This window comes from Toxotes jaculatrix, chromosome 17, assembly GCF_017976425.1.
Source record: "Toxotes jaculatrix isolate fToxJac2 chromosome 17, fToxJac2.pri, whole genome shotgun sequence".
In the NCBI taxonomy this organism is placed as follows: Eukaryota; Metazoa; Chordata; class Actinopteri; family Toxotidae; genus Toxotes; species Toxotes jaculatrix.
The window spans coordinates 10297232-10315364 of record NC_054410.1 but is presented as its reverse complement, the minus strand read 5'-3'; the positions used below and the strand labels follow the sequence as shown (position 1 = coordinate 10315364).

The 18133-nt window shown below is 38.7% G+C and overlaps 2 protein-coding genes across 3 annotated transcripts in view; one reads left to right on the top strand and one right to left on the bottom strand.

Moving 5' to 3' along the window:
- fancm (FA complementation group M) overlaps positions 1–18133 on the bottom strand; it is a 37766-nt gene that overhangs the window by 16685 nt on the left and 2948 nt on the right. For both annotated transcript variants that reach the window (XM_041060353.1, XM_041060355.1), the window contains exon 5: positions 675–806. In XM_041060353.1, coding sequence (XP_040916287.1) covers positions 675–806 — 132 coding nt within the window. The remainder of the gene's footprint in view (positions 1–674; positions 807–18133) is intronic.
- soul3 (heme-binding protein soul3) lies at positions 5981–15989 on the top strand. Its single transcript, XM_041060363.1, has 5 exons — positions 5981–6578; positions 12479–12573; positions 13931–14072; positions 14222–14405; positions 14500–15989. Exons 1-5 carry the CDS (start codon positions 6341–6343, stop codon positions 14669–14671), a joined length of 831 nt encoding a protein of 276 aa, XP_040916297.1. The 5' UTR covers positions 5981–6340; the 3' UTR covers positions 14672–15989.

Genomic DNA, 18133 nt, shown 5'->3' with positions numbered 1-18133 from the left:
AAAAAATATTGAATAAATAAAATATTCAGGTTAGGAGCTTTTTGTATGTCAGCTGTTACATCTTTTGTCCTACTTCTATTGTATTTAAAAATATATTATGGTATGATTTACATTTGCAATTAACATGTGATATAATATATAACTATAGACATCTAACACACTAAATACAAACTCTTCAGTGCTTCCTTTGATAGCCATGTTTATCCGTAACAACTCAGACAGAAAATCTATTCATTTTCATTCAACGTCTAGACTCTAATCTATACAACACATACATATTTATAAAAATTTCAGCTGGCAAGCAAACACTAACAAAGTTAATTTAACAGACTCCATGCTTCTACCTTCATAACATTATCTTCCTCTTCAAGTGCATGTCTCGTGTTTCTATCAAAAAACCAAGGCCTTTTTCTTTTTTAACAAACAGTTTGGAGCTTAAATTTATACATATTTTTTACTTTTACATAATTTAACCAACAGTATTACTTATTGATGTAACCTATAGATTTATATTTTTCAGTTGTCTGATAACCTTTTACCACATTTTATCGTTTTCAGGGCTTGGTACATCTTAAAACTGAGGGCCAGTGATTCTGAAAGGATGTGTATCATATCATGTAAAGCCATATAGCACAGTATATCACACAGTAGCACCCAGAGCAGAGAGTCCATGCCTTGATGTATGACTGTGGGTTTTTGCGGAACTGGTCCCTGGCGAGGATGAGCTGGTATTTGGTGAGAGTCTTCAGGTCCTTATGTGCCATCACCCGGTTCTGGACCAGACGAGACATGAATTTCTCCAGCACCTGTCAGGAAGAGTAACACAAATATATAGGTCATCAGTAATAGCCCATTTCCTGTGTTACGGCGTAATACATCAGACCGAGCGGCTAGTACTCTGCTGCACAAAGCTGGAAAGTGGACACACACACACACACATAGACACACACTCAGGCCCACTGAAACAGACCCACAGACACACATGCCCTCTGTGACCACATTGGTGCGCCTTTATTGTTGGACAGATTGAATGGAAGTCTTACTTCAACAAGAGACACAGAATAACACTATAATGTGTTGGATTCTTTCTTCTTCTCCCTGTCCTCATTTCCAAATAATGGGAGGAGAGACAGATGCAGTTTATCAAACAGGCAATTTTAACAATATCTATTCATCCTCACAACCACAGATAATGGGTGGCTGGGTCATTACAATTTCAGTTTCAGCTGTGTGGATCTGCTGCTCTGGTAACTGAACAGAATGAAAGGCTGCTCTGAAAGAATAAGTGGACTGACAAGCAATTTAGTTGTTTTGATTTGTAAATGGTGATTGTGTTACAAAACAGACACAAAGCTTAATTATGGTATAATGTACAAAGCAGGCCAAATGATGTAAGCCTTATAATAATAATAAAAAAATATAATAATAATAAGAATAAGAAGAAGAAGAAGAAGAAGAAGAAGAAGAAGAAGAAGAAGAAGAAGAAGAAGAAGAAGAAGAAGAAGAAGAAGAGATGGATCAGGAAAAATCTGCTAAACCTCAGCTTGTTTCTCTGGGGAGAAATGAGAGTGTACTTCGTAGAGCTTAGGAAGACAAAAGCAAAGGGTTAAATAACAGCCTTTAATTCCACTGACCTTTCAGAAAACATCAACAGCTATGTCACCTAGCCCTAAATGTTCTTTCATGAGAGTATAAGGAGGCCAGTCCATCTGGTTAGGTCTGTCCTTCATTACACATGATATAATTTTAAACAGATCACTTAATAGGTGTTTGCCAAAGGAGATTTCATGAGAAACTGAGGAACCAATTAAGGCTGAACAAAGTCTACTTTACAGAAATAATGTTATTATTCACAGTATTGCAAGGTTTAATTTTCATTTATACAGTGTGCAGATTATAAGAGTTCACTACTTTAAAAGGTACAGCAAAGTTTTCCAATCAAACAGCTCAGTTACAAGATTATACAAGACTGAGCCCATAGTCCTGACAGGTGAAGGAAATGATGGACCACAGATGGAGGTGAATTGGATGGAGGTTTAATTGCACAGTGCAGGTCTCCGGTGGTAGGCTTCTCTATAAATGGCTACATTAGAGGATCAGAAAAAGAAGGGAAATCAAGCCATAGAATTTATAATCAATATGTTTAGAATTGCAAGCTTATGAGTGTGATTCAAACCTCTAACACAACAAGCACATGCACCTCAGCCTGTCGGGTGACGAGAACAACCCAGGCAGCAGGGTTAGGATCTCAGTTCATATTAACAAACACTGTCCCACATTTGCTGCTGCTGAAAGGCAGCATATTTCACAGACTCTTCATAACTGATTCACAGTGGTAAATTACACCCTCAGAAAAATGATGAGCAGAACAAAAAGTGGCTAGATTGAAGTCGTGATGATTTCAGACAATGTGCTTAATGACATGAAGTACATGCTCGTCCTATTTCTCAGATACTTGAATTGGTTTCATTTGAACCTCAGTAGCAGCATGGCTCTACAAAGTAATGTGATTAATTCATCCTCCATCCAATGCTTTGGTTCAGATTGAAGTATTTGGTGGTTTGCCAATAAAATCTGGAGAAAAAAATTCTAATGGTCTCGAGAGCATAACTATTAAATTTGTCCAGCAACATTATAGCTCATAACGGGATCAAAACTAACATAATTTTATTTTAGCATGCCAGCTTCACGTTACCATTTAGGCATCTGTCTGTTATCTAAACTGGCTCATTTTTTTCTTGATCCATCTGGACTGGAGCCTATCCCAGCTCAAACTGGGAGTGAGCACAAGTCTCCAGTCTGTCACATATACAGAAACAACTATTCACACTCACAACTGCTTCTACGAGACAATTTAGAGACGTATAATAAGATTTACAGTCTCATTAGTCTTTAGTACTTAGACATGTTAATCCATTTGTTGGTTACAAGAAACTGCCTTGTTGTTTCACAAAAATTCTGACAATCCATCATGAGTATCATGAAGTCTTATGCAGTTTGTACATTATACTGCATATGCATTTCTGTGTGGTTGTGTGTGTCAGAGAGAAGCAAACAGCGTTGAGAGAAAGGAACACAAGCTGGTTATAAGGCACTATCACCCCCCCCCCCCCCCCCGACCTCTCTCTAGTTAATTGACAGGTGGTGCACAATGCGGGAATGTGTACGCAGCACAGGGCCAGATTATGAGATTACACAGAACCAGATTAGTGAGGTTGCTGTTTTTGTCTGGTTGGAATGTGGAGTGAATTGAGCAAATGCGCAAAAAGAAAACTGTCTGCGACACTTTCAGTGTAATGCTAATATTTGCTCTTTTCCTATACTTTGAATTACACCTGTCGAATCCATTTATCACGTCATGAGGCGTATTTACACTTCCTGTTGCTTGGCAATCAGTGCTATCAGAACATTGGCTTTTGTCTACCAATACTCTCAGGAGCAGTTTGTTTATAAATGTATTTATTCATTTGTTAACTTACTTATTTTGCTATTTGTTGATTAATTCAGAGGAAGCCACAAAATCAGAAAAGCACAAAGAGGAAATTTAACACGTTGAGTCTTTGCTTTTGCTTTGCTGTTGAACATTGTATTACTTGCTGAATAAAAAACATTTTTGCAAAATGAAAAAGTTAAACACCTGGGAAAACATTTATGAACAATAATACAGGGATAGAGGCTATTTTTTTCTCATTTGTTAACAGTAATAATGGCAATGTATTAAAAGTAAAAATGATGATACAGTGATTTTACAAACATGCTTAATGAATCACCAATCAGGTGACCTATCTTGTGGAATGGATGAAATCAGTGTAAGGTTCTCATAAAAATAGTTTAACAAATATAATGTTAGACTTAAATTTATCCCAAGGCCAGTAAGATTATTAAAGAGAGGAGAGGAGAGGACAAGGAGAGGAGAAGGAGAGGAGAGGAAGAGGACGAGGACCAAATGACAACACTGTGGACAACATCCCCTCAGTGAGCATGCTCAGCAGGGGCCAACAGCCGATTGGATGAGGGGCATGGAGCTAAGTGACGTGGGGAATCAGTGAAAAAGCCAGTCTGTAGGCAGCTATTAATAACAGAAACTACACCAAGCTGAACTCTCATTCCTGTATGTCAACACTGCGACGGACTTCATGTGTGTCTGTGTGTGTGTGTCTATCACTAAGACTTATGGGGGGGGGGGGGGGGGGGGGGGGGGGTATTAGGAGAAAAAAAACAGGTTGTTTTGCTCCAAAGAAGTGTTGAAATCTCAATGTGCTTAATCAAGTGAAAAAAACTCTATTGTTGCCACAAGGGAGCTGTTTTAAATCTTCATTTATAAGGAAAAGACATGAGGACAAAGACAGTCCCAGCTGTGGTGTAGTTGGATACAGCCATACAGGGGGCCTATTATGTCCATGTAGAATATTGTTGGGTGTGTGACTCAGTGTAGGTGTGTCTATGTTTGCATGTGCGCATTTACATGGAGACTCCCCCACAGCCTATAAAGGATTATATAACGGCCTCTCTACGTGCGTGTTGAAGGGTACAACATGGTGGTTGGCTGTAGCGGTGACACAGATCAGAGGAAATCCTGCCTAGTCTGTCCCCTAGCGCACAAGTTCAAGTTATTATCCTCTGCCTAGGAAATTTTTATTTCTCATCATCCACATTAAAAGACTAATTATTATGATATCGAAAAATGGCAGAAGACATATCAAAGCAAAGAACACCAGGGATAATCATTTAAAATGCAGGTCCTTAAAGCTTATTTTGTATTCTAAAGCATTTTGCAATGGGTCTGTATTCCCTCTGCCATTACAGTTACGAAGGCAGTCATGGGTGTTACACAGACATGTGTACGTGCACACACACATCTGACTCACTCCCTGCCACCCTCTGCCACTGGGTGTCCTGTTGTCAAGGCGTTTTTCAATTTCTTAAAGGTTCAGGATGCAAACAGTCACACACAGCAAGGTATTACTGTTACAAACAGAGTGTTACAGACAAATAAACCTAAGCTGTCACTGTAACTGAACACCAACATCCAAAAAGAATTGTTCTATTAATCTGTAAGGAGACATTGACAGGAAGTTAATTAGTATTAATTGTGTGGATATTATTATATTATTGTGTGGTAGTTATTTTAACTAAAAAAATATATACTGAGTGTAAAATTTCACAAAACTTCTCAGTTTCATCAACCATGGATTTTAGATGCATAGTGCTTTACAAATTATTACATGCGACTACACAACACTAGACAAGGCAAGGCATCATTTGAATGACATGAATAACAATTTCAAAAACAAAAGAAAAAGCAAAAGAAACTCAACAAAAGAGAATAAAATTACTTTTAAAACTCAATAAAATACAAGTAAACAGTTTTAATGCTAAAATGATTAGTCAGCTAACAGAAAACTATATGTCAACTATTTTGATAATCAATAAATCTTTTAACTTCCTTTTAAAGAACAAATGCCAATCCAGTTTATTAAATGTAGGGATGTGCTGCTTTCCTTCGTTTCATCTAATTGTAAATAGAGACAAAAAATGCAATTTGAAGGATTTGACACCTTGTGCTCTGGGGTATTTATGATGGGCATTTTTCAGTATTTATTGATATTTTTTATAGTCTGAATAATTGATCAGTTAATCAAGTAAAATAAAACCTATAGATAAACTGATAATAAAAAAACAGTCATTAGTTGCAGCTGCACACAATAAATAAGCATCTCTGCCCACATATAACTTTTTATATTTGTAAATAATAACCGCAAATTACTGTGTAATTACTACTGCGAAGATGCTGCTCAGGTCTTTAATCTTCTCTTTATTTCTGCCATCTTGGGCCCCCCTGGTGAAATGTGTGTACCCGGGTGGGGGTCTCGTCTATTTATCGTCTCGGGAAGCAGGAGGGCAGGGAGGGGGGGAAGGAGCCCGCAGCGTCACGTGGTCCGCCCTCATCTCCTATAAACATCGCATTCACCTCCGGCTACGGGAAGGCGGGCGTCACGCTGCTGTGCACAGGCGAAAGAGACGACTTCTTTCTTGTTTTTAAGCGAATAGAAAGTAAACACAGCGAAGGAATATGGCTCGTTTAAGTCAGATGTAACACAGCGAATGTAAATATGGCTAATTGCGTCGGGAAAAGCTTCGTAGTGCCTGGTTTGTTGACCAGAAAGTAACGGTTGTCCTACCGAGGTCCGAAGGGGGGGAAAAAGGATAGGCATTTATCCGAAGCATAAATTCAGCGACGATTCATGAGTAATTGTAGTAATTGTTTTTTTTTTTTTTTCATTTTAAGTCAACCCCTTGAGGTGTTTTTCCTCGGTAGGTACTAGTCTAGCGAACAGAAATGGACCGAGGTGGCTGCCAGATGAATGGCGGCGGTGGAGGTGACGGCAGCGGGCCCGACCGAAACGGGATGATCACACTGGAGGACCTAGAGTCTTTCTCGGAAGACCAGCTGTCAGACTCGGGCAACGGCAGTTTGGAAGAGGAAGGAGAGAACATGGAGGAAGACGAAGATCCAGACCGACTGTTGCATTACTGGCAGGACGTAGCCAGGGGACACCAAGTCGAAGTTTCTCAAGGTAAAAAAAAGAAAAAGAAAATCGAGACAAATCAACGACAGTTATAGCGTAATTACTATGATTAGTTAGCGAACAACTTTAATGTTTTTACCCCAACTTTCTTATTTTGGATTTTATCTTTCCCATGGAGTGTACAGAAAAGTAAAAACAACTAACAACGTGTTTGACTTAAGCTAGAGTAGTTTGGCTCAACTTCCTCAAGGCATACCACCATGTACATTGACCTAGTTTCCAGTGAGGGACATAGCTGTACCAGTTCCAGCCAGGACAACACACCCCCAGCCCTTCAGTCAACCATGTGTTTTAACTTTAAAACTCTATGATTATTAAGAAGCACACAAAAAAGAAAAACTCCTTGTATGCAGACAGGTTGTAGTGTAAAGGGCCAAACTGTTAAACCACAATAACTACAAGGTTCACAAAGAGTTGTTCCCTCAAGTGTGGTCATGGGACCTCCAGGGACCCTTGAGGAATTTCGTCTGGGTCCCAGAAAGATGAGAAATTGTTCAGTACCCCCGTCATTTTTACTTGCTAGACACTCGTTGTCAGTTGCATACGCTGTTTGAGGCCCTCTAAGAGGAAACAATTGGGGCAGTCCTCTGCCACACTTAACGCTGTTGCAGAGAAAGCAAGAAATCACAATGACGGTTTGGTGTTTGGAATAAGTATTGAATTTGCATGTAAGCTAGCATTTTTTCTTAGGTCAAGAATACAGAGTTTTAGAGGCACAGCTTTCACTCAGTGTGTAAAAATGGCTAAATGTGTTGTTATCAAGAATATAACAACACACACACATTTTTTTTCCCCTCTTAGGTTTAAATACTCTAGTAGAACACTACAATATCACAGACATAATAATAATAATAATAATAATAATAATAATAATATGGTAGTGGTATTACTCAAGGAGTATAGACTTATATTAAAGCAGTAGTAGTTTGGCTAATAATATGGTAATACCAGCGTTAATAGAACAGGAATGGTAAAATAGAACAATGTAATTTATTAATTAATTCAAAGTGCCTGGTTGTCAAGAGGAAGAAAAGAGAAAGCAAAACATGGAAGGATTAATGGCTACGCTTTACCACAATGTCTGCCATTTTTTGTCAGGCATATTGCGTCTCATTAACTGAAAGGTTTATTACGGATTGTAGTTCTCTCGTATTAACTGCAATATGGAATATTGAATTTATTTAGTAAGCCAACAAAAAAGCACATCATCACATTAAATATACTGTTACCAGGTTAATCAATACACTGTGATTGAAAATGCAAAGGATAACCTAACAAATTAGAAGCGCTGTGATGAACACTGGTCAGTTTTTATTCTGCCCTTGATTTGACACTACTGTATATCCTGACACAATAGTGATCCAATCGCGTTACACATGTGTAAAAACAAAATCAAATGTGTTCTGGACTGTATTAATACTGCCTCTTTTGGGGCTTTGCACAGTACAATAATACCACTGGTCTTAAGACTGACCTAGACTTTGTAACAAAAAGCTGATTGAAAGATCGAAACCTTTTCCACCTTCCCATAATGACGGACTCTGTTTTCAATTACTAGTGGAATCACTGTTTTGTTTACTTCAGTCTGTGACTGCAGCCTCACTGGTAGCATGGCATGAGGTTTTTGTTGTTTTTAATTGATTCGATTTGTAAGTTTAAAGATTAATGTGTAACATTTAGAAAAAGCTACAACTGTGGAGCAGTCTTAATTTGCTTGAGCTATACACTCAGGTGGATGGGCACATGTATCACTAAGGAATACAAAGATATTTAATCTGTGGTGTTCTCTGTACTGTGACAAAGATGGTGATGTGTGGATCCATATGTTCAGGCATTTGTATGTCTATGTGTATCTGTGATCTGTTTACAAGTTGATGGGAATGTGGTCTGGATTGCTCAAGGTTGAAATGCTTTGCAACCCCTGAACTCAAAAGAGGGCTACTAATACAGTGTCAGTGTCTGACTTCAGCATGCAGTTGAGCTGTGCCTTAGGCAACACTGTTACCACATGGAAAATGTTCTAAAATGGTCTGTATATCCCAGTGTTAAATGTGTTGTGGTAACATTGGTTTTTAAATCATTTATTTAAACCGTTAAAACCGCATTGTTATTGTAAATGTTTGTTGTGAAACCACATAAAGATATATATATATATATATATATATATATATATATATATATATATATATATATACAATACAAGTTCAGACATCACGCACAGCTGGAGACAACAGCAGTTGTTTTGAACTCTGGAACCTTCCAAGTCACTGCTAATCACAGATCTTATAATATTATCTTATATATTATCACAGATCTAATCAGATATGCAGACCTGGACAATGGACCCACTGAGATAATCAAAACTGCAACATTTTAATTCCTGATTCACAGCAATAAAATGCTGTTCTCAAAACACCCTTCAGGTTGCCCTTGCAGGGCACAAAACATTAAACTAAGTAAAATTAAAGCATTCTTTATTAGTTCACCTTCTGCCTCTTGTCACTAGTTTTACCTTAAAAGTAGTGTTTCAAGTAGAGTAACTTTCCTGGATATTGTTCGGTTTAAATATCTTTAAAAGGCTTGAAAATAAAAAATGAACATTATTTTGTGTAGAGGAAATATGTAATATTTTGATTCTCTACTATGACTATATGCCGTAACCTGACGTGCACCTCCCTAGAGATGTGGGGGCAACGCAGGCAGCAACAACTGTGATTGGTCCGATTGATAGAATGTCTCGTCCATGTCTTTCAGTGGCAGGACAAGCACAGAAAATTCACCCTCCTTCTGCCTCAGTCTGTTCAAAGGTCGTACACATCATCTCCTTTGTAATCTTCTGTCCTCTCTGCGCTGCAGTAATTTCAGTAAAAGTAACTGTTGTTCAACATTTATTATCTCCAACTCCGCCGTGATCTGCTCAGTTCCTGTCGCCATAGTTTGAAATACACACACAGTGGCATAGAAACCCCACCGCCAACTAGCATTTTGGTGGTGTAGTTCCAGAGCGACACACACACACCAGCGTACAAGTATAAATGCTCACAACAGCTTAGGCCACTCGCGTAGGTCTGCGTTGATCCTGAGCAGAAGTATAAACCAGACTTTAATACGAAATCACTTGCTGGGCATTTCTGACTCGGGGGATTAGCTACCTTGCCTGCAGTGGTACTGAGATTGTAGCTGCTAAGTCATGCACTCCAGTACTGTAGCTCAGGACACAGGCCAAGGCCACAGTAAACTCCTTTGCACTAATTGGGATGGAGTCAGAGTGGGGCAAGGTTGATGTTCAGCTTGTCATGCAGAAATGCAGCAAGCTGCTGAGTATGTGGAGCAGCTGGAGCTATTAATGCTACATATGCAAGTTTAATTCCACTGTAGGTGCTTACTAATTGTTTCTTTTTCTTTTTTTTATTACAGTCGAGTAAAGTAAAAAAAAATTGTAAATACCGTCAGAATTGTTTATATAATATCTATGGCAACAAGTGTCATGGTGGCCTTCAGCAAACTAGATGTATTTTCTGTATTTTCTTGTATCTTTTACTCTTGCAGTACAACCTACTGACACTGTATTAAAGTCCTTTACAGACTGTACGATTTTTCATGCATTCACAGTAAAGCTCTTTACTGGAAACAAAGATGATATTATTCGCAATGGATTTTCAAAATGGCTCATAGCAAAGTAAAAACAGGTCAGAGGAGCAGATATCATCAACTGATGTGGATGCATGAAGGCCTTGTAGCTTGTAAACAAGATGGAATTTATTGCTCCAAAGATTCAGGCCAAGAGCGCTCTCAAATGGGCATTGCACAGTGTTCTTTTTCAGCTTCACATCAGTGAACACCAAATGAACACTTAATGAACAAAACTGGCATTGTCTTTGTCTCCCTTGTCCTTGTCTCCCTTCAGAAATATTGACAGTAATAAGTGCCTTAGCACACCCAAGAAACTACAAACAAATTAAACAGCAGTATCCTCATGCCAAAGAACACAATCCCTACTTAATTACATGCTGATCTTTCTGCCACACTAATCTATTGTGACAACGCTGCCATTTTTTCCATGCATTTGAAACAGACTAATTGAAAACAAGTGTTAGCATGTGCATTTGGTCTGTTCCCATCAGTACAGAGTGCTTTTGCTACTTTCATCATGAGTGCCACTGTAAGCAAGTATTAACATTACAAGCCAGTGAAGCCCTGCAGTGGTTGGCAAAATGTGAAATCAGTCAACTGACATGTAATGTAAAACCACAACGGCCTTAGGCTTTCTACATTCAAAACATTTTAGTAACTGTATAGAGCTTTTCTACCCGCTGACGTATTTAAAGTCAGTGTACAGGTGTTTATTGACAGTAGTGCAGGAGTTCACACAATGTCCTACTTGTACAGACCTGTTTGTTTCCTGGGGTTGGCGTGCTACTGAATTAAAAAACCTGTATAATCAACACATTTAAAAAAAAAAAAAAACATTTAACCTGCTTTGAGTGTCAGTTTGTCAGGAAAAAAAACATGGGGACATAAAAAACAGGTTAGTGAAACTGTAGGCCTGTATTGTTGAGAAAGCCCAGGTACAAAAACTAGTGCATGTGTTGACTGGGCGTGGTGATTGTTTGGCGTCAACACTGAATGGGTCTCGAGGTGCTGCCATAAACTGAGTTTGCTCTTGCGTGTGCACAGGACCTGCATGCATGTGTGGATAACCACTCAATGCTTTAGGCACCAGCATGTTTTTTGTCACTCTCATCGAAGATGCACACATGCTAACTAGAGAGTAGTATTTTACTGTCAAATTTAGCTCCCTTTAATTAATGGTTTACACTGGAACCTTGATTTCACAATATCCTGCTAAATGAGTTTACGTACACACTCGAAAACACCCACGCCCCAACCCTCAGCTTTGTCAAATGATTGATCACCTAAAGACCACAGATTCCTCTGACCCAGTTGTCGTCCATGGTATTGATTGACAGAATGTGATTAAATTGGGTTCACCTTGAGTGCCTTGTATTTGACAGTTCAACAATGGAACATAATGCTGTTATTTAATCTGACACCATGATAAGAGAGTTGGTGTGTTTATGCTGTTAATGTCTGATGCATTGACAAAGTTTGAAGATGAGTTGTCTCTATGGCGCTTCTGTAGTATTATGCAGTGGGGTTCACACTACATTAATTTTAAGCATGTGCAGCTCAAGTGACATAAAAGAATCTGTAACAGGTTTGAATTCTTTTAGTTAGAGGAAAGCTGCTCATCAAGTCACAGCACAATGTCTATACCTGGCCTTGGGCAGCTTTAGTCGGTGTTCCCTCCATCAGCTCTAATAAACATTACTCTCTGCAACATCCTGGAACAGTTCTCTGCCCATCTGGCAGCCTTTTGCCACACAAACTACCAACGTCGGCTGCCAGCAGATTACTGGAATTGAGGATGATTAAGTGAGAGTGTTGAGACTGCAGGTGTACATACGATGTCAGTAGAATAAAGTTTTATGGAAGTATATGCAGAAAAAAATAATGTAGATGTAAGTATGTACGTATTAGTAGGTGAAAATCTTAAGTGAGGTTGCATGTACTTTAAAGGTCTTAACATGAAACTCCAAAACGCACGGTATCAACAAAAGAGACATGACTGCATTTTGTGAAAGGCTAAAAGCATCTGCTTTCATCCTTTTGACTAATACACAGTCAAAGTTGGCATCTGATTGGGAACACAATCAGAGTTTTGGATGTCTTTGTCAAAGATAAACATACCAGGACACCAGTAAACACGTAAAACTAAACAAAGTATTTGTTTGCTCTTATGAAAATGTTTTTATTCATGTCAGCAGTACCGTATTTTTGGACCATGGTTTAAACTGACCGAGAACTCTTTGTTTGTCTGTTGACAGATATGGCAGAACCCATTCAGCAGCTAACCAGCAACAATCAAGGACGCAGCACTAGAGAACAAGTCCCTTTCACTCTCCTCACACGCAAAGAGAAGGTATCTACCTCACTTTTACTACTTTAGCCATGACAAATTATTTAAATACCTTCAGCCTGTGTGACACACATTTTCATGTTCTGCATGAAAATGGAAAAGCTCAGTTAGCAATGACCCAGTTTAATGTAGAAAACTGTGTCTGCACCTGGGACTAGATCTGCAAATGAAGACCTTGAATGACAACCCAATCTTTGAAGAGGAGCAGCTGAAAACCTTAATCTACCTGACAGGACAACTAGAACAACCAACTGCTGGACACAACAAGCTTACAGTAATGCAAAATGTCCGGCATGGAGTAGCCAATAAAAATTAACTGAGTTAAATGAATCAACAAGGATGGCATTAAATATTTTCTTGGTGGAACAGACTATTAAATTACATATTTAACTACAGATAAATTTAATTTAGCTGGTTGTTGGTTCATTTTAGGTCAGATGTTTCTTGTTCATGAAGATATGCTTGTGTGCAGATTATGATGCCTGCATAACAGCCTTCATTTTATTGTTCTAACCATCAGCACATTGGTTTCAGAGAAACACGTATCAGCATCTCTATTAACTTTAACACCGTGTATTGCCCAAACAACAACATAGATCAGGCCTGTTGATAAACAGAAGACTGTGGACATGAACAGCATCTTTGTCAGTCTACAATCACGTAGAGATCTTCTGTGTGAGTATGGGTCAGCTATTTATTTTCAACAAGATGATTGTGTCACTCAGTTCAATAAGCCTTTTAAACTCCTTAGGGGACCATATAAATAAAGAGGGATAATTGGTTTAACTTGAGTTAATTAGTTCATTAAGACTTGGCTGGACACCCAGGTTAAACAAAGGACAATCATGGGGCTCTATTCTTAGAGCAGGTTTCAGTGCCTTGTAAAAGGAGATCACTTTGACAGCAAGCAGACCTGTAACTGTGGGGCCATACACCTGAGCTGCCATGGTCACAGATAATGTCCAAATAAAAACACATCACATAATACAGTTTAAGACTGCAGCTTATTTTCATCATCATTCAGTATCTGTGAAATTTATCTTGTCCTTGTAGATCTTTGTCAGTCTGTGGGTAAACACTTCCTGAGTGTGCTCATGAGGCCTAAACACTGTTTCTTTTGAATGACTTTAATTGCAAGTAGCAGAGGTGCTGTGGAATGTAGTTTTCACACATTTTGTAGACTTCGATTAGCTTCCCATCAGTCAGGACATTTGCTGGCGTTTTCAGTGCCATTCACCACTTACAAAGAAAATGTTATAGCAAATCTGTTTCATAAGGCTACTTAATTCAATTTAACACAGTATTCAGAAGGTCCGTAAGTTCTAACTCTGTGTCTCTGGTCTTTCGTCATCTTTTTCAGTGTGGGGAGCTGCTCTATGAGAAACGCCACTACGAAAAGGGCCACTGGGCTTGTATAACAATGCGTGAGGACACTTATGAACAGAGCATCTGTTATGGTTTTATGAGGATAATGAGATACATCTGCCAGCAGAACTCTTTAGGTGAGTCGGCAAGTAAGGGACCATTTAACTCGGGCTATCAGGATCTTGCCTTTTGAATCATGGCCTTGTCTTCTGTTTCATTCCTTGATAATCATTTTTTTAAGCCAGCCCGATAAGTAATAATGACCGTTTCCATTTTCTTCATCTAGGTGACTACTTGGGCATGACGCTCCCCATCGTGACTGTGGTACGCACTGATGAGAACCATTCGGTGATGTCCCATGACGTCACTGTGGCGTACTACCTTCCTGTTGAGCATCAGGCCCAGCCCCCGCAACCTAATGACAGCGAAATCATTATAGAGATCTGGCCTGCCACTATTGTATACACAAGGTCAGTAGAGAATAAAATAGTACTCAGAGATAACATCTGTGAATCTGATTAATTCATTGTTTTTTGTTTTTGTTTTTGTTTTTTTTGATACCAGGGCTTTCAGCGGCCCCACCAATGAAGTGACCATCATTAACCAGATCAATGCCATGGCAGAGCTGCTGGACTCTCCCGGTGTGTGCGTCAACAATTCGTTCATTGTGGCCGGCTACACCAACCCTGCTCACAGCAACCGTCAGAATGAGATCTGGTTCCTTGAGCGACAGTGAAGGACGAGAGGATTAAGCAGCATCCTCCAATCTTCGACCCTTGAGCCTCATAAGGACTCCCTTAACACTGCCCCAGCTCAGCTACAGCCTCAGGTGCAACATCCTCTTAAGTCACCACCTCTACCTGGACCGATCACCAGCCCAGCACACTACACAGCAGTTGGGTCTGGATTTAAAAAAAAAAAAAAATCAGCCCTTACTGTACCCTCAGTGAATTTTCATTCATGTTCATTTAAATGGATCGTCATTTCACCCATAAGAACAGAACTAAACCACTGCCATACTCTCATGAACACAATCCAGATACGTAGCATTCATCTCCAGCTCTTACATCAAGATGACTTAAAAACCTTTCCTAAGCACAGCGCTCTCTTGTTTAAGTTGAAACAGTTTTAACTCTTGGCACTCTGTGAACACAGTGACCACTGAGTGCTGTCAGAAACAAGCCACAGCCCATGTTTCCCACCGTGGAAAAAAGACTCCCAGTGGACATGCAGCCTTACTGTGCTCCCTTTCTGTTTGTTGCACAGCTACAATGTCTTGTCATGTGGGGTGAAGGTCAATGCATAGCAGAAAAAAAAAACACAGTTTATCCGTCAGTCTCTAGCTTGCTGAGATTATTTCAACTCTGTCACTACTGATCCACTGTTTATTTCTTCTTCTTTTTTCAACTATGGACTTCATAGTTCACTACAGGTTACAAGTCTATATGATGCCAGTCACACTGTATATTATGTTTTAACAATAAGTGCAATATTTACCAGGTAACCAACAATCAACAAGCCAGTTATTACAGTTCCTGGGCCACTGACCTAACCCAATCTAAGGGTGTGTTCAGTTGCAGGTATTGTGGGTTGGGGGCATCGTACAACAGAGCCTGATAAACAACATCCATACCAGAACTAGTGGCTTGAACCATAAATAAGCTCAACAAAAGAGGTTATAATAATTTAGAAAACAAATGCACATGAACAAGACATGTTCATGTGTGTTTGTGCATGAATGTACAGCTGACAGGGAGAGGGTGAAAACAAATGTCACATTTCTACAAACCAAATGCTGAAAAACTCACTGATTTTACTGCTGAATGACAATCATAAAGTACTTATATATTTTGTACATTCTTTTCTCGTAAGAAAATTATGTAATGAAGTCAATGCATTCCTCATGTTTCAAGCCACATTCACACACAGGAATAGTTATCTATGTACCTCTTTCTCATGCTCTGTCTACTCGCTACTCTGCGTCAATGTTAGTGAGAGCTTAATCACTACTGTATTGCAAACACCACTGCTGCTGAGTAGCGACAATGCAAACACAAAAAATAGAGCACAGAGAATTTCTCTACTGTTATTACACTTTTTTTTAGATAGATAGAAGTTAAATTCTGTTTTAGTTAAAATCATTTTTAAAGTTCTATCACCAATCTAAGAAAAGTATGAAGTCAGAGTGAAAGATGTATGTTTATCTCAACTGTATTTTCAAATAAAACATACCAGTGCAATGCAACAAAAACCAAACCAAACCAAACCAGCTACACCTAAAGTTCAAAGTAATGTTTCTGCTTTGGAAATTTACATTTACTGCTTAGGTGCCAGTGAAATAAAACTGGAAGTGAACTGGCCAAATCATCACTGTGTGAGCATTTTCTTTACGAGGACAGGGGTATAAATTCAACTCAAATTGTGAGAAAATCTGTTCCATCTTATTTAATCCACAAAAAAAAATCTAAAGAAATGTAAAGACAGTTAAGAAAGTTTATTATTGGGTTGGGAAGGTTGCCCAGTCTTAAAGTCAAGCAGTTTGGTTGACATCCAAATCCAAAGAATTTATTTTGCGTTCAGTGATTGAAAGAGTTGACATGATACTTCATGACTGTGGTGTGTAAGCACAAAAAGCCATGATACATGTAAGTCTGTTTTCCCTTTAAGAGCGTGGTTATATGGGAACACCAAGTGTGAGGATTTAATTTGTTTTCCTTTCTTCTTGCTTATTTTATTTTTTTTATTTTTTATTTTTTTAGTGTTTTGCAAGTGTACTGTACTGTGAAAAATTCAAGTGCAACAACAAGAAGAGCTACTGTGGTTTTCTTTGTTCAATAAAATGTGCTTGTCTCCTGTCTTTTGAAATCTACAGTGATGCTGGGTTTTATTGGCCACATTTACATGATACAAACATTTTATATAATTCTGGGACTATCAATGCAGAAATGTCATTGAATGACTGAGGTTCAGTCCCTTCATAGGCCCTTCATGATATTTGTGATATAACTAACAATTTTTATTCCTACTAATGCAACAACTGAGCAATGTCAGCTTCACACTTTGCATTAAAAAAAGAACCTAAGCAAGCATAGTAGGTTGGATTTCAGCCTGATCTGTCTGTACCAACTTGCAACAGAAAATCCCTAAAGGGATTCCTTTTTATGGGATCAAATGTGGCAAACAAAAGGGGTCACACCCTACTTTGTCCTGAGACGTGTAGCATAACCCATTTCACAAGAAGCACTAATGCTCAGTAACTGGAGTATAGTAACTTGATGACCTCTCACAAGAGGGACAAACACACACGCACACACACTACAGTAGTGCTCATTGCACAATACAATACACTGTATTCAGTGTCTGACGGTCATACAAGAAAACGAGGAAACGTTAAGAATTTGATTAGTTGAGGCAAAGAAAAAGATAATAAAAAATTACAGTATATTTTAAAAAATATGAAAAACAGCATTAATATACAATGTGTTAAAACCTGACATCTGTTTTTCTGAAAGTACAAATTCCTTTGCTCTTAAGTCACAAATTTAAGCACATTTATCTAAATAAATAACAGATTTACTTTGGATTTATATGCAATGCCACTAAAACTAATGCCCTAATTTACACCATCAGTTTCCATTACAACACTACACAGGGTGTAAACTTTATGATGGATATCTCAGCCCTGGCTTGGACATGGTGGCCTAGTTGCTCACTGACATAACACGCATCGTCTATGAAACCTCCATCCGCTCTCAATCAAAATCATAAACGCTGAGGCACGAGAAAGAGGAGGCTACTTTAGTCATTATATGAATAAATACTGGTCTCTCTATAGTTGCTATCATAAAATGGGCCAAAAACCACAGGAAAAACACACAACTTAGCCCAAAGAACTTGCCTGCATGACTGGTTCATTTTTCTGATTTGCCCAACAATCATCAAAGTGCACCTGTATAACTGCATCAATGCTCATGTTACACCTTAGTACAGTGTTATCTCCATTTTGTGTGCGGCCTGGTCAAATTAAGGAAGGGCAGTGGAGGTGGACCAGCAGGTGTCAGACACCCTGTAGTCAGAAGGTAATGTGAAGAGAAGGTGAAAAATGAAAGTCAAAAAAGCTACAGAATAAAAAGGAAGCTCTGACTATTATTACAAACAATCAAAGAAAAATTAGAAAGGAGGGAAGAAAAAGAGAAGA